This window comes from Alosa sapidissima, chromosome 19 (assembly GCF_018492685.1).
Source record: "Alosa sapidissima isolate fAloSap1 chromosome 19, fAloSap1.pri, whole genome shotgun sequence".
Taxonomy (NCBI): Eukaryota; Metazoa; Chordata; class Actinopteri; order Clupeiformes; family Clupeidae; genus Alosa; species Alosa sapidissima.
In genome coordinates, this window is record NC_055975.1 from 21,320,902 (window position 1) to 21,344,697 (window position 23,796).

A 23,796-nucleotide genomic window follows, 5' to 3' on the forward strand; every position below is an offset into this window, starting at 1 on the left:
GATAGCTCAAGCATACATTAGACAAAAAGGGGCTGGCTACAGCTGCTTTATAATATGCAGTTAGGCACAGTCACAGGCGCCTGCCTGAACCCCCCGAAAACTCTGCTGCTTGGAAATGGATTGTTGCCACAAAGACTCCCTCACAATGGTCTGGAGGATAATCTGTGAACTTGGGAGGATACATACAAACCCGTCGCACATCTGTGGATGTTCCGCTGCTCTTTTCCAAATGAATTGCCGGGCGCAGAGGCACTCCATTCAGATGTGTAATCAGAGGACTAATGGACTTCGGAGTGGTTCTGGAGGCTCAGACAAGAATCTCGGGCACATCATAGTTTATTTCACACAACTCAGCCTGTCTCCCACAGCATTAGCACCTATTATCTTAGTTTATTATGACCAAATCAAAGGGGATATCATGGGGCCGTTTTACACAAAAGCTGGTCGTAGCATTGGCCACAGAGAAGGAGATTATTCCACTTTATTCTCCATATTGTGGAGTATTTCTTGACATGCCTAATCACATTGAGTGAGACCGACTTCATTTGGAAGCTGTGTTAATCAGACATCTGAATGCATGGAGGACATAAAGACTTGCTCGCTCTAGACTCTGCCATACACGATTACCCATCTGTTTTGGTGAGTATCTTTTCTGGTGTATAAAGATTGCTTCCACTGCAGACACTCACGGTGAGATAGCCTACTTTAGGCTGCATGTATTACCCTCAACATGTCAAAACTTTGAAGTACACTTCAAGCCAGAATAACATATCAGCGCATGTCATACATATATTCTTCACCGCGACTCACCTTGTTTTCTTCAAGGCCTGTACAATGTAGCTAATTTGTTAATGAATGCAATGTAGTGTACAGCTAATGAAGGTACCAATATAACAAGAAAAACAACAAAGATCTTATTATTTCCTTGGTTTTTTAAGACAATTATGAGATTAAATTGAATGAAAAGTGAGATTTATACTTAAATCTTCTGCCTCTTAGATGTACAACAGGGAAGGTAGTAATTTAAGCATGGGAAGAAAAGGTAAACCCACCAAACACAAAGAACAAAACAAAGAACCAGGCATGAACCACACACACACACACACCTCCCAATCTTTCACTGAAGTCATACATATTAAGAGAATGTCAGGACATCTTTGACAATATAGACATTTTTTCCTTCCCGATATATGGCTGGCCCTTACAGACCTTTTCTACCACCAAGTGGTTGACAGAAGAAGTGCAACTAAACTGCAGTCAAATTCACATGATGTTGGCTACATTTACCATTGTGCAACTCACAGTTATTGGTGCATGCAACAGTGAACAAGAGAAGCAGTGGTGTAGTCTAGTTAGCTGTAGTGGGTATACTGTGATGTACTTCTTAATGCATGACCATGGTTAGGTTACAGAACTTTCATTAAAATGGCAAAGGACGAGGCATAGATCAGTGTAAGTTGCATTACAGGAGATATGTCAGATTTTGGCAAGTAAACTTACTCAATTAGGTAGACGGGTGTTCTCAGGATATGATGAAGTATACACAATCATGTGAAATGAGAAAATGACAGAAAAAAGGTCACTAGCCATGAGAACTAAGCGCTAACAGCTTTTACTACTTAGCTATCAGCATGGATAGATTATTATTATCATATGAGCACAATACCTTCTGGCCTGCATCTGGACACAGACAGCAACAAGCGACATCCAAACTCCCTGTTATCCCATTGAAGACAATCACCATAATCCGAATCACCAAAAACGCAGGAACCAATCACAACCACTTGTCCAGCATGGAGCGGGCTTTACATAGACATAGACAGAGAAGTATGGGTAGCAGTGCTGTTCAATGCAACCAATAGCTGAGCTGATATCATGTGTTATACAATATGGCTCTTTGGAACTGAGAAAACAGCTCTATTCAAAACCTTTGTTTATAGGAAAGACGTGTTACTTCCAAAAAGACTGGGTAAGAGTTTAAAGGAGAATTCCGGTGTGATATTGACCTAAAGTGTATTGAAACATGATACCGAGTGTGAACGTATGTCTCATAGCCCATTCCAAAAATAATTCAGTGGAAATGCATGGATTCCAGTTTCTTCCAGTAGCAGCAACTGGAATCCATGCATTTCCACTGAATTATTTTTGGCATCTGATCCTTTATCATACCTGTTCATTCTTACTCGTTGCTCGACTTATCGTGACTAAATTCAAGATGGCTGCAAACGCTAAACTTCGTGAAGATACTGTCTGTATAAATCGTCTTGTAAGTAAACTACCAGTGCTTTTTCAAAGTTCTCAATGTCTCGTTTTAAATGTCAGGGCCCTCGGAAGTCTACCAATGAGGTGTGGAGATACATTGAGCCTCGTAAATGGGTGTAAAACAGTGATTTATTTGCATGGCTAGCCCGATGCCGAAGCACCACTATTGAAAAAGCTGTTGGTAGCATCGGCTAACTAGCGCCAGATTTTGGAGTGCAGGGGACAAGCCGAGATGGGCTATGAGACATACATTCACACTCGGTATCATGTTTCAATACACTTTAGGTCAATATCACACTGGAATTCTCCTTTAATGTAGTTTAAGTTTAATTTCATTGCTGACTACACCCTTTACAAATTGGAAGTGAATGAAGGGTTCCCAAACCCACTCTCTATCTCAATAAAGATCTGAGAAGCTGTCTGGTGTTAGCCAGGTTAAGCCATTTTAAACGGTGATGAAAGACCACAATCTAGTCTCTCATGGCAAAGAAAGATGATCTACATTCTATGCACCAGACATAAAAAAAGAAAGGGACAACAAGGCTCAGGATATTATTTTTGCACAACACTCCTACAGAGTAGAATTCTTTGTAGTGCCCTTGTTGATGCATGTATTACGGAACCCTCGAGGGGTCATTGCAAGATATTTGTTGGTGTATCCAGAAAACATGCTCTAATTTCACTAAATTGTGTGCTCATTTTACTAAATCCTGCGCACGTTTTACTAAATTGTGCACTCATGAGCCCCCCCCCCCCCCCCCTCCCCCCACACACACACACACCTACATGACTTTAGCACTTTTAATTTACTTTTATTTATTTTCTTATTTCATCACATGTCAAAACACACACACACACACGCACACACACATATCTGACTTTCTCCAACTTTTGCACATCTCCATAGAACTTTTTTATTTAATTATTTTTGATTTCTCCTCCATCTATCTACCCATGTCCTTGATTGCCTAGCCTTTCTGCACTTTTTCACGCACCATAAATGCACAAATAGGCTGACACCAGACATAATTTCACCGCATTTCTTACATCCAGTAACTATATGCATGTGACAATAAACTTCCTTGTATCCTTGTATCCTTGTATGCACATCTAAATATTGTGTTCATTTTAGTAAGTTGTGTGTAATTTGTGTAAAATGAACGATTTAGTAAAACGTGCGCACAATTTAGTACATTTTGGTAAATTAGTTAAAAAAATATCTTGCAATGACACCTCCTGGCCTCCGTAATGCACACACTGTAGACATTCATAGGTCAAAACATACATTTTAATTAGTAGCCTATGTTGTTGGTCAGGCCTTCAAGTATCCCTTTGTGAATTGCTACGGGCTTTTTAGACAAATCAAATGTAAAGAGCATGAATTTCTCCTTTTTTTTGTGGGCGGGGGAAATACATGCTGGCTTCCAACTAAAGACCAGCGCAAGGACTGCATCAATGCGACCGGATGCGACCCGATTATCTTCAAAACAGAGCGGGGCGAATGCGTCTTCACTGCGCATGCGTTGTCTTATCACAGGCGCGGAGTGGTCGTTCCCACCAAAATAACAAGGGGCTAGTGTTGACATTGACAGCAATCTCAGTAATGTTTTGGAATTGTAAAAATGACACGGACTCTCATTTAAACTGGTGAGATAAAAATGCATCAACTAGCAAATCTGTGATGTTTCCCGTCGAGGATGTTAAGTTCAGACACAAGTTCGCCAACTAGCCAGCAAGCAAGCTCGCTAGCTAAAGGTACCATTAGCTAGCTAGCTTCTAGTCAGGTAAGTTATACTTTGCATAAAGTTTTGTTGTTTTTAAATGTAGTAATTGCTAGCATGATTTTGATTTTCTTGTGATATGAGTAAGAGAATTGTCTATGGCGCTTAGCAGCTACCAAGCCAATGTGTCTAGCTGATATCAAAACGTTGTTATGCATGGCCACACTTATCGAGCTAGTTGATGCTTGTTGTTGAATATGCCTATGGTTGAATAGCGAGTTAATGTTAGCTGACAACTTGACGTAGAAATTACATATTGGGATTGATTGGCAATTCTTAATATAATATATTATGAAGGGCTTTCCACGTGTGACAATACTAATGACTACGAAATACTCAAAGAGAGAGGAACTCTTTGGAATCTTTCGCAACCTTAATACATCATGGTTTGTGGTTTTTGTTTTTTTCTGAAATGGGATGGGCATTGGCAGTATTTACCCGAACACGGCATTGACGTAGCAGGTGCACGTTGACATAGCAGGTGGAACTTTTGGGAGACGTGACGCCAAACATTGGGCCCACGATGAAGCTTCAGTGCGATGTTGAAGTGATCAATCGGATGCTTCCTACATATGGGATGAAAGGTGGAGGCAAAGGAGCCAGAGCAGTGCTGTCTATTGGGAGACACGTGGACAAAACAACGCAGCGGAGTAGCATCTATTTGTTGATCTGTACTGCAAAAGACAGAGCTGGCTCAAAGTATAAGGTGGGTAGGTGTCTACTTGTGATCCAGACTTTGCTCCATTCAGCCTTCAGTTTTTGTGGGAAAGGTATTTTGGTCTGGGCCCTGTATGTGTGTTTGTGTGCTTTTTTAAACAAGAGGGGAATATTTTACACTAGGTTAGTCTAATTTTGCTATCTCGAAATGTATTGTTTCAATTGTGACTTTGAATGCCCTTGTTTTTGAAATGTAAAAGCTATGCCTGCTAATGAAGTTGCATGACAATTCACAGATTCCCCCAAAACATGGTTCTGTAATTATGAGAGACCACAGTAGCTAGATCACTGTTTGGCAGCTGGTGAAAACATACAGATTTTATTTTGGAGTATTTAAGTCAGGCAAATCGTGCCTCATCGAATTCCTAACAATCTTCTTCCTGTTAAACTTGTCCATGCACCTCTGGGTCCAATAGCTGAAGGAAAACATTGAGAAGTTCTTCACAATGTTCATGGACGAAGGTAAAGCTACTGTAAGACTTAAGGAGCCTGCTGTGGACATCTGTTTAAGCAAGGTAAGGTATTTACTATCCACACTTCTCTAACGATACATATAGCTTCCTTTGTTACCATCAAAGGAAGATCAAAGAAGAGATATGAATAGTTTGAGAACATGCAACAAAGGCAGACACACACACACTGTGACTCACTATGCCACCATGCCATCATAATTTACGTCAAGGCATGATAGTTCCTCATAGTGAGTAGAGGATATGTTATGGCAAGCTTCATTCAGCTGTAGTTTCAGTAGACACCAGTTGCGCAATGACTTTCTTGTCATTACTTTTGTTACCTGTATGTTGTCCTGTAAACAAGGGTATAGCAAGCCAGGTGACAACCGCCCCCTTCTGTTATGATTACACTTCTGCTGCCACTTCTGCATGTTTTTAAGGGGCTTGTTTTCCCATACGAGGCATGTAACAACAGGTCCTGCAAAAAGAATAAGATGCAAGCAGTGGTGCATTTAGACAATGGAATCGGTGATGGCATAGTCATTGTTTCCCTGGGTGAGCGCTGGAGTGGCGGCTGAGCTCGGCTGACCTTTCCCCCAGTTCCTGCACATGTGGTTAGGCCCCGTCAGACGATAGCTCCTGACATTTTTTATGTTGTGCCCCAGCATCTGTAGTTCTAAAGAGAGAGACTGTAGTTTATAAAAGGGTGTGTCGACACAGAAGCGGTGAAGGTAATCCCTGTGTCATTTGCCATAATTGCTGTGTTGTTATTGCCAGACAAATGTGTTGGACTAATTAATTGTTTGAAGGGCACAGTTTTTTTTTTTTTCTGTTGTTATTACCATCAGACACAAGGCCATTTGCAACCCTGGAGTTTTCTTATGCTATGCACTGAAAACAAAGGGAGTTAGATGAACTAAGTTAGGTTGATTATATTCCATTTTAAATAGGCCATACTTTTTCCAGTTTCTCATTAAACAGCAATCATGCTTGCAGATTGGAAAGCTTATTTTGATGTTGACATAGAAAGGAAAACTGTACTGTGAAAGTTTGATTACTGATAATGATAATGATAACAGATTACTGCATTGTAGAAGCTGGAAATAGCGCACCTTTAGTTCTCTGTTTTTCTACCTTTTGTTATGCAATAACAGTCCTTTACTTATGTGCAAAGCCCTTAAGCAAGCTCGTTGTGACATTGCTCCTCCAGGCTGATGCCAACAGTCTCAAGAACTTCCTCTCTGCTGCGCGCCTGGCTCACAGAGGAAATGATGCAGACAGCATGCCTCTCTCCACCCTGACGCCGGTCCGCGCTCGCGATGTGGAGAAGCCCAAGAAGAAGCTGGTCGTCGTCTCCAAGAAGGACTACCCACTGACCTCCAACTTCCCATACTCCCTGGAGCACCTGCAGGTCTCCTACTGCAAACTGTCCCGTGTGGACATGCGCATGCTCTCCCTCAAGCTGCTCCGCAAGCTGGACCTTAGCCACAACCACATCAAGAAGCTGCCCGCCACCATCGGCGACCTGAGCTTGCTTGCCGAGCTGGTGCTCCACAACAACCACCTGGAGGCCTTCAGCCCCGCCCTGTGCCTCTCCAGCCTCCAGCGCACCCTCCAGCATCTGGACCTCAGCCAAAACCGCCTGCAGGCCCTGCCGGCCCAGTTCTGCCAGCTGCGGGAGCTGGTCAACCTCAAGCTGGACGACAACAAACTGACGAGCCTGCCCGCCCGCATCGGGCAGCTGTCCAAGCTACGCTACCTCTCCGCCGCGCACAACCAACTAGCGCACCTGCCCAGCGACTTCCGGAAGCTCTCGTTGGACAACCTGGACCTGTTCGGCAACCCGTTCACACAGCCCAATCCCTTTGACCACACCATTCAGCTCAAGTTCCCTCTCACACTGCAGGAATTAGCTTCCAGGGCTGTTGTCAATCTCCGGTAAGGACACAGGCGCTTGGTTAACATAAAGTTGTCACTTTTGACCAATCTTGATGTCAAGGATGTTTAGTTAATCTTCCCCCTCACAAAATCTACCCAAGCCCCATGACAACAGTGTGACCTCTGTCGTTAAAATATGAATGTAATGTTAGTTTCAAAATGTTGATGACTTAGAAAGAGACCACAGAGCATGTCCCTGTGGAGATGGTGCTCAGTTGTACATTAATCAATAACATAACTTAGGGCAGACAGGTCGGGCCTTTCTGTTTTTTCGCCTCTGCACTGAATCTGTTGTGGCTTTTATTTGCAGCAAAACAGTGTGTCGTCTTTGTTTTAAACACCTTGTTTTCATTTCACAGAATCCCTTATGGACCTCAGAGCATCCCGTTTCACCTGTGCCCTGAGCTGGACGCCGCCAAGGTGTGTGACTGCGGCCGCGCCTGCCTGGACTCCTTCATCCAGACCTCAGTCAGTATGAACCTCCACCTGGTCTCCCACACAGTGGTCCTCGTGGACGACATGGGCGGCACAGAGGCGCCCGTGCAGCGCCACTTCTGCTCACTCATGTGTTACTGCGAGTTTCTTGACAACTGTGTGCAGCGAGGGGTCAGATGATGTTTTCGTGTGTGTGTGTGTTATCTATATATTTCAAAATGGTTGAGTCAGCTGGACCTTTTTTGGCAGCTAGCCAGTGTGGGGATCTCAACCTGTTTGGATATACTCATAGAAGGGTGTCTCGATGCTGTGATTTTAACGCTGGTTCCTGACAGAATGCTGGTTTGTTCACAACTCATGTGCCAGTATTTAAGAGGTCAGACTTTGGAGGCAGAAGTGGCGATTGGTGGTTGAACGTTCTATGTATGTTGTATGTGTGCTGTCATTTCGTTTGTTTGTTTGTTTGTTTGTTTGTTTGTTTATCCTTGTTTGCTCCTTGTTGGGTGCACTTGCACGTTGGAATAAAGCACTCCATTAGCATACTTGAGTGTAATGCGAACACTTTTTTTACGTATTGTAATGATTTACAAGCTTGAATGATTATTGAATTTCAAATAAATACAAAACATTATTCCCTTTGCCTGAGAATACACTGTGTTATCATGTAGCTCTTTGTATTGGATATGGATGGAATTGCACAGCCACAGAATCACAACATATGAAAATGAACTAACAGGATGATACAATTGTCAAACAAACTTTGAAGAAGTAATGCTAATTTAAAGTGTAACTTGAACTTCTGAAGAAACTGAAAATTATAGCCTACACATCACAGGTCTTGTTTGCAAGTTGACAAAATCAGTTCTTGTAGGCTGTCAGACAAAAAGGAAATCTTTCCATAATCATGTTATAGAATGACTTCATTTCCTCTCACTTTTATATGGTACATTTATGAATCCTGTGAGACAACTCAGAAGTAAAAGTTCAAACTCCCTGTAGGCTTACTATATTAATTCAAGTGTCTCTCAGTATTTCAGTCAAGCTCGTAAAGAAGGGAGTTCTGGAACACGAAAGCAGAGGACGTTGTGTGATCGCTGATGACGACCTCGGTCCCGTCCTCGGAGTTCATCTCGCGCAGAACTACTCTAGGCTGCTTGATGTGTTTAGTGCCAGTGAAGCTCTGCTCTTCAGGCAAGTCATCCTCGTCACGTTCCACAGCCACAGACACTCTTTCGCTGAACCGCACAGCCTTTTTGGCCTGTACATGAGTTACCGTTTCATTCTTGTTACCGTCACTGCGTATGTCAGACACAAAGCAAGGCGGCTCAGACATGTCTTCGCGTGTGCTCTGGACTTTGTCCTGCGATGGACTGTCATTCACATGGTGATGTGGGGCCACAGAGTTGTCGATGTCAGACAGCTGCTGAGGCATCACACTAGTGTTCACCTGTGAACCTGAGTCCTCCATCTCTTCCAGTGTGTCATCTATTAATGAGCTTGCTGTAGCATCTATGGATGTGTCCACCTGCAAAGCATTGTTACAACATCAGTAAAAAAGACATTCACATGAAAGACAAATATGGCTACTTTCGGAAATGAAATGGTGAACTACTGACCTCCACCTCTCTGATTCTAGGTTCCTGTACAGACTCCTCTTCAGTGTAATCAGTGAAAGATTCAGCACTGGTAAGGTCAGTTGACTGTGGAGTATCCTCTTTGACATCTGAGGAAGATATATGCCGTTCCTTCTCAATCAATCTTGGCTTTGGCTGCCCACTGCAGTCTGACAAGGGTGCACTGTCCACAGTAGACTCCCCACACTGAACATTTAAACCAGACTTTTCAGTATCGGTTTTAATACACATGTGTTTGTCTGTCTGCAGGCTATCTCCAGTTGAAGTTATTTCCTCTGGCTCCTCAGTGATTGGCCCATTGATTGGCCCATTTAGTTCCCTTTCACCATCACCAACAGCAAGAAATTCCAGGCTCTCTGAACTCAAAGGAGATTCCTTAAGAGGAAGAACTGGCAAGGTGACAACCAGCTGTTTCTTTTTTTTGTTGAACCTGGCCAGTCCTTTCTTTTCATCCACAGGGTAGGACAAGTTAAGCTTTAGAAGGTATGCAGGCTTACTGGATTTTAAAAAAATCTCTTTTTCTGTTACCTCCAGGTCAGCATCTGCCGCAGACTTGAGCAATGGCAGATCAATGGTTATCTCTATTTCTCTGGGGCGTGGGCTGGGTGCAGAGTCTCTGGAGCACCTGTAGTCTTGTAAATCAACAACTGACCTGTATTTTATAGTGTAATGCGGTTCTGTAGGGTGCTTCTCTGGTTCTATGGGTTGCTCCTCTGAACCGCAAGTTTGTATGGTTTTAGCAGGTTTCGTGTGTGTTGACTGCCCACCAGACAAGCTCGTTGTATCGTTGTTCATTGTTGACAATGTCTCGCCCTTGTCATACGGGTAAGGGAATGCGAAGGGATCATTTTTGTCCGTAACTTTTTGTGTTGTTTGTTGTCCAGGTGTTGGCTGCCTTATCACAGCTGCATGGGGTGCACCTTTGTATTTTGTCTTCAGAATTTTCGTGTTCTTCCGATCCAGCTTGACCTTGAACGAGTTTTGTATCCCGTCCATTGCAGTACTGTCGACAAGTTCCATGAATCTATCATTTTTACTTGCCATGTGGAGAGTGTCAGGATGAAAAACGACGTCGTATATCATGTGCTTATTTCCATTCGAATCCACATCTAACCTTCCTGGTGTCAGACTGTATGGAAGTGACCAGTTCAGACCTTTTCTGCCATCTTCGGCGACGGCTTTGCACTCTGCGGTTCTGATCAACTCATTTGAACAGATATTGATGAAGCACTTCTGCTTACCGTCACTGGTTTTCAGTACACGAAAAGGCTTCGGATGGAGGAACTGGACGTCCATGTCCCTTTCCTTTTCCAAAAGCTTTATTTCCTCCTCGTATTTGTTCTTGTTTTCTGGATTTGAAATTTCTTCTGCATATTCGTGTAACATTTTCCGAAAAGTTTCATCCTTCAAAGCTTTGCTCAGACGGCTTATTTCGTCTGATGTCAGATCCATCTCTTGAAGTTTCGAGCCAAATTCCATTATGGTAACGGTAACGTTAATCTAATTCTGGCTGTTACAGTGGAAACTAGCTAGTTCTAACTTTAACGTCAACTGTTAACGTAAATAAGCGGTGGTTTGCGCAGGCCTAGGATGCAACAAACGAGATTGAATTCATAAAACCCGAATAATATCCAACTCTGTTTGTTATATGTTTACGTTTGTGTCTGTATCTAGCAACTATTTCAGCACCAGCGTAAGTATCTAACTTATATTAAAGCGATGTTAGCAAGCTACTAGCATAAACAAAAGTTGTGGTAGCCATGGGAACATTACCAACACGCTTTCAGGTAACTATGGTAACATCAACACATTCCACAAACACATTCCACAAAAATAAAAGTTATTTATTCCAATGCATAATCATTTTGGACATGATATGAAATAAAGGGTCCTTCATGAAATACCCTTGATCACTTATTCAGCTAAAAGTACAATGTATAAAATAAATAGTAAACATTTTAAAATGCTGAAACCATACACAACTCATATGATATGTGCATCTTTTGAGGTTATAGGTTTCAGAGCAGTACTTGAGGAGACTAGTCTCCGAGTTGATTAGTGTGACGGACATGGTCTCGTCTGTACACACATTTAGCTGAAAAGGAGGTGCCTGAGGTAAAGCTCATATCTGATCTGGTAATTTACTTGCTGGTCTAAAAAAAGAAGTCCGTTTTTCTACAGCCCCCCTCAGTTTTCTTGGCAAACAGGGAAGTTCTTTCTGAAACACTGTAGACTTTCCAGCAATGAAGTCTTCACATAACCTAAAAACAGAATAGGGAGTGACAATTTCAAAAGATCACACAATAATTGTTTATAGCCTACAGGCCTACATAGGCCCTATCACATACAGTATGCTGAGAGTAACCTAGTGATTACTGAAGTGGAACTCCACAGCACTAAACTTAAGTCATCACTGCAGTTGTAAGGACTGGATACTATTAGTAGGCCTACTGAGTGTACTGAATAAGATTTCCCCCTAATTTTAGTTAGTGTTAAAAAGAGGCAGACAAATTCAGTGATCAGAAGTAGCACTTCATCATTCAGTGTACCGCCATATGAATTATATTAAATACATTACCTTAGAAGGGGATACGGCTGGGTTTGGAAAATTAATGCATCATTGCAATGGCCCTGAGTAAAGAAATACATATTATTCATTGATGACTGACACAAAAATATCAGTCTTCATAATAGCCTACTGTGCAATGTGTCATCATTGTAATATTGCAACTGTAGTATTCATTTCTATTTTTGATTTGTGATATGACACATTTCTAGCTGCTTTCAATGTGTCTAACATGCCATTTCAATAAAGTGCCATTAAAACGTTAATTGTTCCCTATAAAGTATGTTTACACAAGTCTGAACAGGAAATTATTGCGAAGATGGCTTGGATACCCACAGTGTCAACAAGAAGGATGTAGTCACGACTTCCTCCAAATACAACGACGTCAGAGTCCCTGCCCAAGCATGCAGTATGCCATAGCCTGACATAAATAAATTAAAAAGTTCAATGGAGAGACCATGAGGCAGAATTGACCATATCAAGTTTATACTTGTATGACAACAAAGCCATGTGTAGATAATAAAGGTTGTACACTTGTATGGAACTACCTTGGCTTGTCCTTGTAAGGGTGATCCAGTTCCTTCCATTTTTTCGTCTCAACGTCAAACACCCAGCCATCACCTATTCCCATGTAAATTCAATACATAGATTTACATCATATTTACGAATATTGCATTTGGTATGGTATGGTAACATAAACTAAAGATGTTTAATGGACAATGGCCTTTTACTTACTCATGGGTTTGCAGTCATCACTTAGTCCCCCAAAAAGGAACAGTGATGTGTCTGATATGGCTGTGAGGGTATGCCATGAGCGCCCCACAGGAAGAGCAGAGATAGGAGTGCTGGAAATTATTTGAATGGTGTATTAGTTACTCATTACTCTTGTATTGCAAGCACACAGTAGCTGTTATTTATACCAGTATCCATTCCCCTAATGTGTACCATTTCCCCTAATGTGAACACTTGGGTATTGCAATACTCGTAATTTAGTCAACTATGGGTCACTGACAGAGGTTATAAAAAACTTGGTCACCGCACACTCTATCTCTTTCTTCTAGTTTATTGACACCAATGTTTTGGCCTGTTGGCCTTTGTCAATACCCTGGAAATCCAGAGTTCTCGCGAAAGCACAATTTGCCAATGAATAATGATGCACATTACTTTTTCCCCTTGCATTGCGAGGAGCCAATCACATCAGTGTATCTGATATAGGCAGGCCATGAGGTGAGCTAAACAGATGACGACAGCGCTGCAACAAATCAGTTAATAACATTGGTCGTAGTGTTATCCAATTGTGTTGAAGTCCGGAATCAGTCAGTAAACATTGGTCATAGTGTTATCCAATTGTGTGCTGTGAGATTTTCAAATGCATGCTTGGTGCCGCCCCTCGCGTTGGGCCATTTTCATTATTCGTGGCCAGACCCTTAATCTTTTTAGATTACCAGGGTCTGAATTTAAAGAACCCAGTGTCAAACAGGGTTATTCTGGTGTGCAATTAGACTAGATCCAAAAAACTGTAATCAATTATGATGCAAACAATTACAACATACAAAGGGAGCTTATCATTACCAAGATATGAAGAGACAAGAGTGCATATAAATTACATAATGTACAATCAATAATATCCAAATCTTCAAATTGCATATTTACTGACAGGGGTTATCAACTGAGCCATGAAATGAAATGATGTCAACCTTACATTTCAGACCATGTCCAGGATTTCAGATCTAGGCAGAAGACATCACTTGTTCGAGTCTCCTGCAAAAGATAAAAGGGTGGTGGGGGGGGGGGGATCAACCTCCTTCAAAATGTACAGTACTAATCACGTTATTACATGGTTGTATGTATTTACTGAAAGGACACCTGTATATTGTTTACAGAAGTGACCACTGACCATGACTCTGCCTCCACAGATGTATCCCCTGTTTCCCAGAACAGCACTCGCATGGGCTGCTCTTGGAGCAGGAAGATGACCCTTTGTATGAGAAAAAAATATGATCACACTAACTTGCAGCAAAGTACAAAAATAAGGGTTGGTCAATAAAAAGGTAAGTTATACATCACATGATATAGATGTATTTAACATATCTACAACTAAGTATTTATATGCTCAATATTAGATAGATAGATAGATAGATAGATATATGGTACAGTATTGGTTGTCAGCAGGTAAGATATAGTTGCACATTATGTACATTAGGAAAACCTCCTTTCCAACACCTCAAGAAACATGCTAGATTATTTTCTAATTTCTTTTGTATTTATTCATGTAATTTTTAAAATGTGTGTTTTTTTCTTTGTACATCAAATAATGTACAATATGAAAAATAAAATCTTACAAAGGTGCGTGGTTGACTCCAGCTGTTTGTTCGTGGATCAAACACGTGAACTTCATTATTCCATCCCCAAAATACATCCTCCATCTGAAATAGATGTAAATGTCACTGATAGCATTGACACTTTTCTTTAAGTGTTAAATGTCATAGATTAAATTATTTGAGCTCACCCATGATGCCTCATCTACAATAAAGTTTCTGGAGTTGGTGAGCTCACTAAGGAGTTTGTGACCATAACCACCAAAGTAGATTGTCCTGAAAAACATGTCAATGTAAAGGAACTAGCATAATAGCAGTAAACAACAGCAAATACTGACAAAATGAAAACTAGTTCTAGAACATGGCACTAAAGGACATTTTAAAGTCCCTCGTTATTTAAGCAAGCAAAGTGCTCATAAGAAAAGCAAAGTTGTAAGTCACAGTTATTCAACCCTTGGTCTCTTGGAATTTTTGAATGCGTTGGAATGATTGCTATTCTTTGAACTAACACAACACCTGGACTGTTCAATTGCAGGTCAATGGGAAAGAACTGCTGTAGAAAGAATAGGCTTTTGCAACACATTCCGAGTTAATGGAAAAAACAAAAAGGTTGTAATTGTCTTACCTGTCTTGATGAACCCAACAGGACAGTTTATCTCGGGGCGATGGCACTGACCCCGTTTCATGTTTCCTCTTCCTCCATGTGTATTTTTTATCCAAGAGGTTTACAGAGTAAAGCTATAAAACACACATGATAACAAGGACCATTTTCAGTATGATCTCTTGGAACTTGAAGATGATATGAATCATTAAATGGTAGAAGAGTAAATATTTGTCAACTAACCTCATTTGTCTGGCCATGATCACCACAACCTCCAAATATGAACATTTCGCCACTGAGTGAGCATCCACACATGCCTGACATGGATGGTGGGATCTCTCCAGCCATGGTGGCAATTTCCCTATACATAAAAGTATGTGTGTTAAAAACACTGGGACGTGAAGGCATATGCTACGTTGCGAATCATTCTTTTAGACTAGAATTATAATTAATGCAATTTTATTATTGAACATGTCAAATAAGCAAACTCATTAAATATTTTTCAATGTAAGCAAATACTGTATTTTAGGTAAATATTTGTATATATGCTATGAGTTCGTATAAAATACTTTTCTGAGACAACCTCTTACCAAACACCACTGTCCAAGTCATATAACCAGATCTCATCGTTTGGGAGGAAGATTTCATGTTCAGCAATTGACTAAAGAATAAAGAAAATAAAAGATCACAGAGCAGAGACCTTCACTTAGATTTGTATTTAATTCAGCCTTCAATTCACAAAGGGTGTTGATACAGCTAGACTTAACCACAATCATAACAAACCACTACCCAGTACACTCACCACGTATCCCCCCCAAACGTAGAGGAAATTGCCCTCTACAACAGCTGTGTGTCCACTTCTTTCACGGGCCACGAGTTCCTCACGATATTCACTTTGCGGCTCCATAAGCTAAATTTCAAATTATAATTCTGTTATATCCCATGAATAAGAATTTGTTTTCAGTCATCAAATGCAGCGAACGATTTGACAGGTCGAAACAAATAAGAGGAGGAGAGGAGGGTGATTTACCAAAGATTGTAGATAGGCGGAGCCAAGTCTACCAAGGCAGGGAAGTGGGGGGGAAAGTCTGAAGGTGCGAAACTTTGTATTCGCTCTACGCTAATATCTCCCCTGTAGCACCTCTTTACAAGATGGATTTATATCATTTATATTTTAATGTGCTTAAGAAAAATAACTAGTGGCTTTAAAGACTTAAAAGGAATGCTTCCGGTTATATGAAAACTGTTATTTTGAAAAAGATCCAACCCTCATTTTGGTCAAAACAGAAAACACTGTCAACAAAGATATTTCACATCCACTGAGATACACTAGTCTTGTTATGTACAATGGCTGTTTGGTTGTTATTTTTACTTCGTTTCCTATCACTCTGGTTTATCCATTATTTCACCTGTTAAAGTAACATGACAAAAAGGTAGAGACGGGTTTGTTATCGTGTCCTGCTATAGGCCTACTTTAGATAGAATGTTCTCAGTTAAAAATGCTACTGAAGAAGTAGCCAATCTTGCCATTTTAAGCATAGGCCTATTCAGCATAGTGTAATTTTTGCTGTCGCAACACCTTCCTTAATAGCAGATACTTTTACAAGGGACTTAAAATAGTTCAGCAGCTCAAACTAAAAGATCATGCCTCGCATGTCATTTATGCTAAATTATTTGCCTAGTGGTCGAGTGCATGGTCGCCACCCTGACAAAATATCTTTGTATTCTTGTCGGAAACCTGAACACAGAAGCGGAAGTTGAAATTTAGCGCCAACAGTTAAAGCTGAAAATGGATGTACGGAAAGTGAAGACCAAAGTTTCTTCGGGGTTCAAGATGCGGGGATTAATGCTGCGACCGTATGTAAAAAAATGTATCAAATAAATGCTGTTTTAATGATACCACAATCATGTTCTCTCTGAAGACAAATACTGTTCCAAGATATGCCGCACGCTGTAGTTGTTGTTAGCTCTGTGCTCACCAGGTCACTGTCAAAAATGGTTAGCACCGCTAATATAGCCAGATGGACAGTCAGTGTATTAAGAACAATGTTTTGGATTGACAACGTTACGCTCAAGGATACAAAATGCAGGCAGAAGACTTTTCCTGAGTTGTTTTTATTGGAAATGTGTTGTCAACATGATCACTCTTTCCTTAAAACAACCATGAGCACCCCAAGTTCATGGTCATTCTGTGTAGACAAGGAAAATGCCACACATACGTGTTGAAATGCTGTTTAATAGGCTTATTAAACCTGTGTTAATCCTGTGAATTAGGATTGAGTGTGTACAGCCCTGCTGGGATCAGGTATTGACAACTATGATGTGCGTTCACAGGGAAGCCAGCAAGTATTTATTGGAAGTATTGGAATCTGTGAGTGAGACTGATCTGAATGATGTCATTGAACGCATACTGGATGCTGTGGAAAAACAGCCATGTAAGGACACATACTGGTTTAGATTATGAAAAACTGCTGTTAGCACTACTGGTAACATTACAGTCTATTGTTGTGTCTAATGGCTCATTTTTAATGAATGGACAATTTTCTCCTTTGCCAGTATCTTCTAGCATGATTGAACTGTCTGTCGTGGAGACAGCTGTGCAAGACTGCAGTCAGTCATGTGATGAAACTATGTAAGTTTACATACAGACAACACAGCCTGTCACTACATCGGCAGTGTTTATTTTTGTTTTGAAAGTGATTCATTTTGCTGTTGTGTTTGTAGAGATAATGTTTTCAACATCATTGGAGCCTTCGATGTTCCAAGATATATTTACAGTTCAGAGAGGAAGAAATTTGTACCGTAAGTTCACACAGATCATACGCATGACCATTTTCCTTATGATGTGCATGTGACCATGCATTCAGTTGGATGCTAATCTCTAATGCTACTGTATGATTCTGGTTCTGTTAACAGTCTCAGCATGACCACACATCCATCACCCAGCCTCTGTGGCGTGGCCAGGGACAAAGCTGAGCTTTTCAGGGAACGCTATACCATCCTACAGCAGGTCTGGCGCCTCAACCAACCTTCCCTTTTTAAAAGTCTATAAGTCAGAAATTATACCATGCATTGAATCAGAAAGCATTGGGGTTTTAATATCATGGTATGCAGTATACAGTGCAGTCTGATATATTCATTCTGTAAATTTTTGTTTTTACACTAAGTCATTTGGCAAAGCAAAGCATTAGTGGGGCCTTTCTCATGTAGGAAACATTCTGTTTTTGTTGTTGTTTTTGTTGTTGTTGTTCAGCATAATGTTACTTTTTTTCTGAAATAGTTGTGTTATTTCCATAGCGCACTCACAGGCATGAACTTTTCACTCCTCCTGTGATTGGCTCAGCTCCTGAGGAGGGCAGAAATAAGTTCCAGGTAATGTGACCATCATGGAACATTTGGCATAATTTAGCAGAAACAATGGCACCTCAACAAACATAACAAAGATGTTATGAAATAACACATTAAACTCTAAAGTTCTTTAAGTAATTAAGTTTTACTTGATCTATAGCTGAAAACGGTGGAAGCACTCTTGGGAAGCACGTCTAAGCTGGGAGAAGTCATTGTCTTGGGCATGGTAACACAACTGAAAGAGGTAAAGCAAAGTTAGTCTTTTTGTTGTTGTTTTTGACACTGATTCCATGACCTCCTCATGTTTATCTTTATTTTTCATCATCAGGGCAAATATTATCTTGAAGATCCAAGTGGCACAGTACAGCTGGACATATCGAAGGCAATATCCTTTGGCATTCAGCAGTAGTTTTGTAGGACATGTGTTTACGTTTTGCATAGCCAGGGGGGTATTCCAAGTATGTGGTTTAGTGACAAATCTGGGTAAGTTAACTCAGTAAGAGGTAAACCTCCTAATAGAAGAGCTGTATGGCTTCATTCTCCTGACAAAGCAATGCCATAGGGCTCTTGTTGTAGGAGGTTTACCACTTACTCTGAGTTAACTTATCCAGGTTTGTCTCTAAACCACATACTTGGAATACCCCCCAGTTTCCTGCCATTGTCGTTGAGTACCTTAACCCTCTCCTTACCAGTTCCACAGTGGTCTTTACACAGAGTCCTGCTTCGTTCTTGCTGAAGGTAAAGTGTATATTATGCTATTCAACTTTCTTAAGATGAATTTCCACCCAGTATGTGTTAGAAATGAATTGTCACTATATCGCATCGCAATTCTTGCTCCCAAAACATATTTTTTCTTAAAGCAGTCACAGTTCAATGAGTAGTTACTGTTCTTAATTGCCCTTAAATGTACTTATTATATAGGATGGTATGAGGATTCAGTTTTCCATGTAAATGCTTTTGGATTTCCACCGACTGAACCCTCCTCCACAACAAGGTAATCAGACAAACACATTTCACTTGCCATTTCTTGGTGCCTTTACCGTTTTTGGCTAGTACTGATGAATGTTTGATAAATGCATGTTAAATGTTTATACTGATTATTACTGTTTATTCTCAACTCGTTCTACAGAGCTTATTATGGAAACATGAACTTTTTTGGAGGCCCCTCCACCACCTCAGTCAAAACCTCTGCCAAGCTGAAACAACTGGAGGAAGAGAATGAAGATGCCATGTTTGTCATTGTGTCTGACCTGTGGTTGGACAATGTAGAGGTCCTGGAGAAGATTCACACTATGTTTTCAGGTATTGTGATTTTTTTCCTACTTTGATAAACCACACGCATGGTAAACAACATGCATGTCACTCTTCAGTGTCCTATCTGAGTAAAGGCAAAACATCAAAAAAATCTTTTGTTTAAAATTGCTATTAATTTCTGGCTGATTGTTTTCAACGTAATTAACAGTGTCTGTTTGGCCTTTGTAGGATATTCAGCTATGCCTCCCACCTGCTTCATCTTCTGTGGCAACTTCTCCTCTGCACCATATGGAAGAAACCAAATCAAATCACTGAAAGGTGTGTTTTCAAAATTATCTTGATATGAAATGCATCGCACTGGCACCTCTGTTTTGTTTTTTTAAGATGTTTTAGTTTTCGATTTCTTTTGTCCTTATAGAATCATTGAAAGCTCTTGCTGATGTGATCTGTGAATATCCAAACATCCATAACAGGTATGTGTACAGCCCTTGAATGTTTTTGTTGTCCTGTTGAGAAGTCATGTAGATAGATAGATAGATAGATAGATAGATACTTTATTGATCCCCTGGGGGAAATTCATGTAGATGTTCACAAACTAAATATGTATCTTGCTCTTGTTTGGCTGTATGTTAAGATACACAAGTCTCCAAGCCATCTTGTTTTCTAAGCATATTGGAATCAAGAACCTTCTAACAGACTTTTTATCCTATGAAACTGCAGTAGTCGCTTTGTGTTTGTCCCTGGGCCTGAAGACCCTGGTCCCAGTGCAATCCTGCCTAGGTGAGAGTGCTACATCCATTTTCTCCAGTTACATGTCTCGGATAGGGCCTTGAGTGTCATATAACATGTTTGAGAATATCTGGAATGAGATTTTAGTTCCATTGACTGTTCATATTAGAGTATTTTGATAAACAGTCCGAGTGGTGTGAATGGTTGGATTGTTTTGTAACATTTGGTGAATGTGTGTGAACAATAAATACTCACAGGCCTCCACTGGCGGAACACATCACAGAGGAGTTCAGACAGCGAGTGCCGTTCTCAGTGTTCACCACCAATCCATGCAGGTAGAACATCATCTTTCCATGGTCATTTTAGACATTAATGATATGTCAGATGTCTCAGTTTTGATATTACAGTTTCTCAGGCTGATGCCGAAATGGCATACTGTACACTGCTCGCATACTGATCTTGACTGAAAAGTAGTAAGTCGTACACACAAGTAGTACATCAGTATGGCATTATGGAGTCTACTAGTCTATGCTGTGGTGTGTGTAACGATAGCCAGCTGGTATGACCCGGTAGTTGTGCAGTGTGTTGCCAGCTGGATCAGTCCGGTAGCTGTGCAGTATGTAAATCTCCCTCCCAGCGCCTTAAGAGACAGGTTGGTGACAGACGCTACCACCCATTGGTTTTAGCCTCCTTGCTATTGATGCCTTTCTTAATATAGTTACCTTTCTTAATATAGTTATTTATACATAGATATATAGACTTCTTGCACTGTTGCACTGTTTGACTTACTCGTTTGACTTACTCATTTGCACCATCACCATGACACTCATTCACAAAGAGCACCTTACCTTACCTTATGCACAGAGGACCACAGGCTCAGTCCCTGCTTCAGTCATTGCAAGCGCACCTGATTGATTAATGTGGATACTGTTTTTTAGAATTGATTTAGATTAAGTTTTATTTAGTATAATTTGTATTTTAGTATATAAGTATATTCTTTATCTTCTACAGTCCTGCTTAGTTGTGTTTTTTTTAATATTATATACTTTTAATTACTTTTTCTGCTGTTAGTAAATGTGTGAGTGTATGTTGTCTGTATGCTACTGTGACCTTGAATTTCCCCTAGGGATCAATAAAGTATTTATATCTATCTATCTATCTATCTATCTATCTATTACACCAACCTCTCAGTCTGAGGTGCTGCAATTTGCAGGTTTAGGCCTGGGCAGATGTTACATGTGCACGACACAGTCTTTTCTAGTGTTCTAGATTATAGGACACAACAACAACTCTAAACATGCTCTGTTTGGAGGTTCACTGCAGATTTCTTTGCATCGAACATATAATTCATATAATATCAAGTCTTGTTTTACTTTTTCTGCCAGAAGGCAGCTAGTCGATGCCACATTTCTCCCTATTATTGATTATGGTAATCTGTTGTACATGAATGCCACATCACAGTGTTTTCAGATGTTGGATGCTGTGTATCATGGAGCTTTAAGGTTCATTTTAAATTGCAAACCCCTCACTCATCACTGTACAATTTACTCAAAAGTGAATTTGCCCTCTCTGTCAAATCGCCGGCTTACTCGCCTTTATATCTTCATATATACGGCCATTATAGGCAGGCTCTCATGTTACATATCCACATTTCTTTCTTTTAAACAGAGTACTTATGGCTTAAGGTCTCAGAACACTATTTTATTGAATGTACCTCAAGCCCGGAAACATTGTTCAAAAAGGCTTTCATGTTAGCTGCACCTTCTACTTGGAATGACCTACAGAAAACTCTGAAACTACAGTGTCTAATTTCCTTAAAAGACTTTAAAGGTTATGTTAAAGCCATGGAACATGAGTCCATCCATACTTGCAAATGTTTTAATTAATGGCACTTTTATTTCCACTGGAATGCACTTGAGTTTGCCTCTTTTGTGTTTGTTTTGTGATCGTTTAATATAACTATCTTGGCCAGGTCTCTCTTGAAAATCTCAACAAGACTTACCTGGTTATATAAAGGTTATATTAATAATAATAATACCATATACCTGGTTTGTTAGACTTACCAAATCTTTTTTCCTTCTCCAGAATCCAGTACTGTAGCCAGGAGATCGTAGTGATCAGAGAAGACTTGGTAAACAAAATGTGCAGGAATTGCGTGCGCCTGCCAAGTGGCAATCTGGATATCCCAAACCATGTGAGTAATCCTGTCTGAACCTTTAGAGTGATTTCATGTGCACACAACATTGAATGCTTTCCTTAGCCCTGTTCATATTAGGGATGTTCATTTATTAACCATTTAATGTTTCTTTTTTTGTGATTGATAAATTGCAGTTTGTGAAGACCATCTTGTGCCAAGGTCATCTGAGTCCTTTGCCGTTGTATGTCAGCCCAGTATACTGGTCGTATGACTATGCGCTGCGGGTTTACCCTGTTCCAGATGTCGTTGTCTTTGCTGACAAATATGACCCCTTCAACATCACCAACACAGACTGTCTCTGTATTAATCCGGTATGTCATTTCTGTGAAGAAAATGGAGATCTCAATATTACGCTCTTATTATTAATTTTTACAAGGTTTCAGTAGAAAAATCTGGCATTGTTGTCTATTTCATATATTTAATCCATAACATCTACAAAAAGTGTCAGTGATTTATTCATTAATTTGCATGTTTTGCTATTTTAGGGATCGTTTCCCAGAAGTGGCTTCACATTTAAGGTGTACTACCCCTCTAATCGAACAGCTGAGGACAGGTATAAAATAAATGTTTGCGTTAGTTCTGCCACTCAGATCTGTTTAATGCTGATTTCTGTTGACAATCATTTGTAAATGCTTGCATTTGTTGTCTTCACAGCAAACTTCAAGGACTGTAGCAGACCTGGCAATTCAATATCTTGTTGTGCGACTACACTCTTGTAAAATATTTTTTTCTAGAAATGTCTTTTTAAAAATATTCCATTTGTTTTCATGTCTGTTTTGTTGTTACTGTCAATAAAAGTGTATAATGACACTATAAAAAACAATCTTTTCATATTTATTTTTTAAAAGATTCTCTCATGTTTAGGTTACTAAAAATTGAAAGTAAAAATGCAAGTGTTCCTACTTTCGGGCAGTGAAGTTAAAAGCATGAATAAAGAATGTGACAGTCTAAAAGCCAGTCACTTGAATGAAATATGACAAACTTGTTGTGCCCACATGTCAATACTAGATGAGTCAATCTGATTTGACCACGAACAAATTGCAACAGTAAACATTCAAAGTTTTATGTAATTGTTAGGGACATCCAAATAAAATACTAATAGTGTACTGTTATATACGTAGTGGGTCAAGGTAAATTCATAGGTTTAAATCTGGGGCTTCTGAATATGCTATTTTCATGTTCAAGTTTAGTCTATACATAACTACGGTATTCTTTTACATAGGCATCAGATATGACCAGTTCTAAATGTGTATATGCACTCTGGAGTAACCCTTACACAAAAAACATTTTTTTCTAATCAAAAGTCAATCAGATTAGTTGATTTTATTGGTCACATACATAGAGATACTTTGTAAAACATGTAGTGAAATGGCATTTAGCTGCTCAACTTTCCTGTGGAGGTATCCCTAACTATAAGTATAAAGAAGAAAGATTTAAAATAATTTAATAAATAGATTGAGAGAAGGGGGTAAAAAAATGAAGTGTGGCAAGTCCATGTAATGTATTTAGAGTGCTCTATGTATTCAGGGTGCGGATGGCTTGAGGAAAGAAAGTCCTCCTCAGT

At 40.1% G+C, this 23,796-nt stretch overlaps 4 protein-coding genes across 6 annotated transcripts; 2 read left to right on the forward strand and 2 right to left on the reverse strand.

Annotated features, from left to right (window-relative positions):
* The first annotated feature begins 3,754 nt into the window (after positions 1-3,754).
* lrr1 (leucine rich repeat protein 1) lies at positions 3,755-8,225 on the forward strand. Of its 2 annotated transcripts, none has more exons than XM_042072326.1 (5): positions 3,755-4,046; positions 4,522-4,749; positions 5,177-5,275; positions 6,423-7,150; positions 7,510-8,225. In XM_042072326.1, the coding sequence occupies exons 2-5, from the start codon at positions 4,567-4,569 to the stop codon at positions 7,763-7,765; spliced, it is 1,266 nt and encodes a 421-aa protein (XP_041928260.1). In that variant the 5' UTR covers positions 3,755-4,046; positions 4,522-4,566; the 3' UTR covers positions 7,766-8,225. The 2 variants fall into 2 exon arrangements, with proteins under 2 accessions (XP_041928260.1, XP_041928259.1); XM_042072325.1 differs by having other exon boundaries at positions 3,756-4,046; positions 4,475-4,749.
* Positions 8,226-8,451: 226 nt separating this feature from the next.
* dnaaf2 (dynein axonemal assembly factor 2) lies at positions 8,452-11,003 on the reverse strand. The gene is made up of 2 exons (XM_042072324.1): positions 9,202-11,003; positions 8,452-9,110 (listed from the first exon to the last, which is right to left on the reverse strand). Exons 1-2 carry the CDS (start codon positions 10,696-10,698, stop codon positions 8,619-8,621), a joined length of 1,989 nt encoding a protein of 662 aa, XP_041928258.1. The 5' UTR covers positions 10,699-11,003; the 3' UTR covers positions 8,452-8,618.
* Positions 11,004-11,042: 39 nt separating this feature from the next.
* On the reverse strand, positions 11,043-15,725 carry LOC121693126 (kelch domain-containing protein 1). The gene is made up of 13 exons (XM_042072328.1): positions 15,507-15,725; positions 15,295-15,365; positions 14,948-15,065; positions 14,729-14,841; positions 14,295-14,379; positions 14,128-14,211; positions 13,683-13,763; positions 13,488-13,546; positions 12,521-12,630; positions 12,334-12,406; positions 12,122-12,206; positions 11,798-11,850; positions 11,043-11,480 (listed from the first exon to the last, which is right to left on the reverse strand). The coding sequence occupies exons 1-13, from the start codon at positions 15,609-15,611 to the stop codon at positions 11,342-11,344; spliced, it is 1,176 nt and encodes a 391-aa protein (XP_041928262.1). The 5' UTR covers positions 15,612-15,725; the 3' UTR covers positions 11,043-11,341.
* Positions 15,726-16,076: 351 nt separating this feature from the next.
* pole2 (polymerase (DNA directed), epsilon 2) lies at positions 16,077-23,040 on the forward strand. Of its 2 annotated transcripts, XM_042072203.1 has the most exons (20): positions 16,077-16,137; positions 16,453-16,561; positions 17,039-17,139; positions 17,261-17,336; positions 17,429-17,506; positions 17,621-17,714; positions 18,002-18,076; positions 18,213-18,296; positions 18,381-18,437; positions 18,742-18,790; positions 18,974-19,046; positions 19,182-19,354; positions 19,535-19,624; positions 19,725-19,779; positions 20,027-20,086; positions 20,293-20,370; positions 22,121-22,229; positions 22,367-22,543; positions 22,718-22,785; positions 22,887-23,040. In XM_042072203.1, exons 2-20 carry the CDS (start codon positions 16,494-16,496, stop codon positions 22,903-22,905), a joined length of 1,584 nt encoding a protein of 527 aa, XP_041928137.1. In that variant the 5' UTR covers positions 16,077-16,137; positions 16,453-16,493; the 3' UTR covers positions 22,906-23,040. The 2 variants fall into 2 exon arrangements, with proteins under 2 accessions (XP_041928137.1, XP_041928136.1); XM_042072202.1 differs by lacking the exon at positions 16,077-16,137 and having other exon boundaries at positions 16,399-16,561.
* Positions 23,041-23,796: the final 756 nt, after the last annotated feature.

Excerpts from the sequence above, each read along its gene's own strand:
- lrr1 (XM_042072326.1), top strand. The coding sequence starts at position 4,567 with ATGAAGCTTCAGTGCGATGTTGAAGTGATCAATCGGATGCTTCCTACA. Across the intron at positions 5,276-6,422 it reads TGGACATCTGTTTAAGCAAG|GCTGATGCCAACAGTCTCAA; the intron begins GTAAGGTATTTA and ends TTGCTCCTCCAG. Across the intron at positions 7,151-7,509 it reads AGGGCTGTTGTCAATCTCCG|AATCCCTTATGGACCTCAGA; the intron begins GTAAGGACACAG and ends TTCATTTCACAG.
- dnaaf2 (XM_042072324.1), bottom strand. The coding sequence starts at position 10,698 with ATGGAATTTGGCTCGAAACTTCAAGAGATGGATCTGACATCAGACGAA. Across the intron at positions 9,111-9,201 it reads CTAGAATCAGAGAGGTGGAG|GTGGACACATCCATAGATGC; the intron begins GTCAGTAGTTCA and ends AATGCTTTGCAG.
- LOC121693126 (XM_042072328.1), bottom strand. The coding sequence starts at position 15,611 with ATGGAGCCGCAAAGTGAATATCGTGAGGAACTCGTGGCCCGTGAAAGA. Across the intron at positions 13,764-14,127 it reads GGAGTCAACCACGCACCTTT|GGTCATCTTCCTGCTCCAAG; the intron begins GTAAGATTTTAT and ends TCTCATACAAAG. Across the intron at positions 11,851-12,121 it reads ACATCCTTCTTGTTGACACT|GGCCATTGCAATGATGCATT; the intron begins GTGGGTATCCAA and ends TTCTTTACTCAG.
- pole2 (XM_042072203.1), top strand. The coding sequence starts at position 16,494 with ATGGATGTACGGAAAGTGAAGACCAAAGTTTCTTCGGGGTTCAAGATG. Across the intron at positions 17,715-18,001 it reads GCTATACCATCCTACAGCAG|CGCACTCACAGGCATGAACT; the intron begins GTCTGGCGCCTC and ends TTATTTCCATAG. Across the intron at positions 22,544-22,717 it reads ACTGTCTCTGTATTAATCCG|GGATCGTTTCCCAGAAGTGG; the intron begins GTATGTCATTTC and ends TTGCTATTTTAG.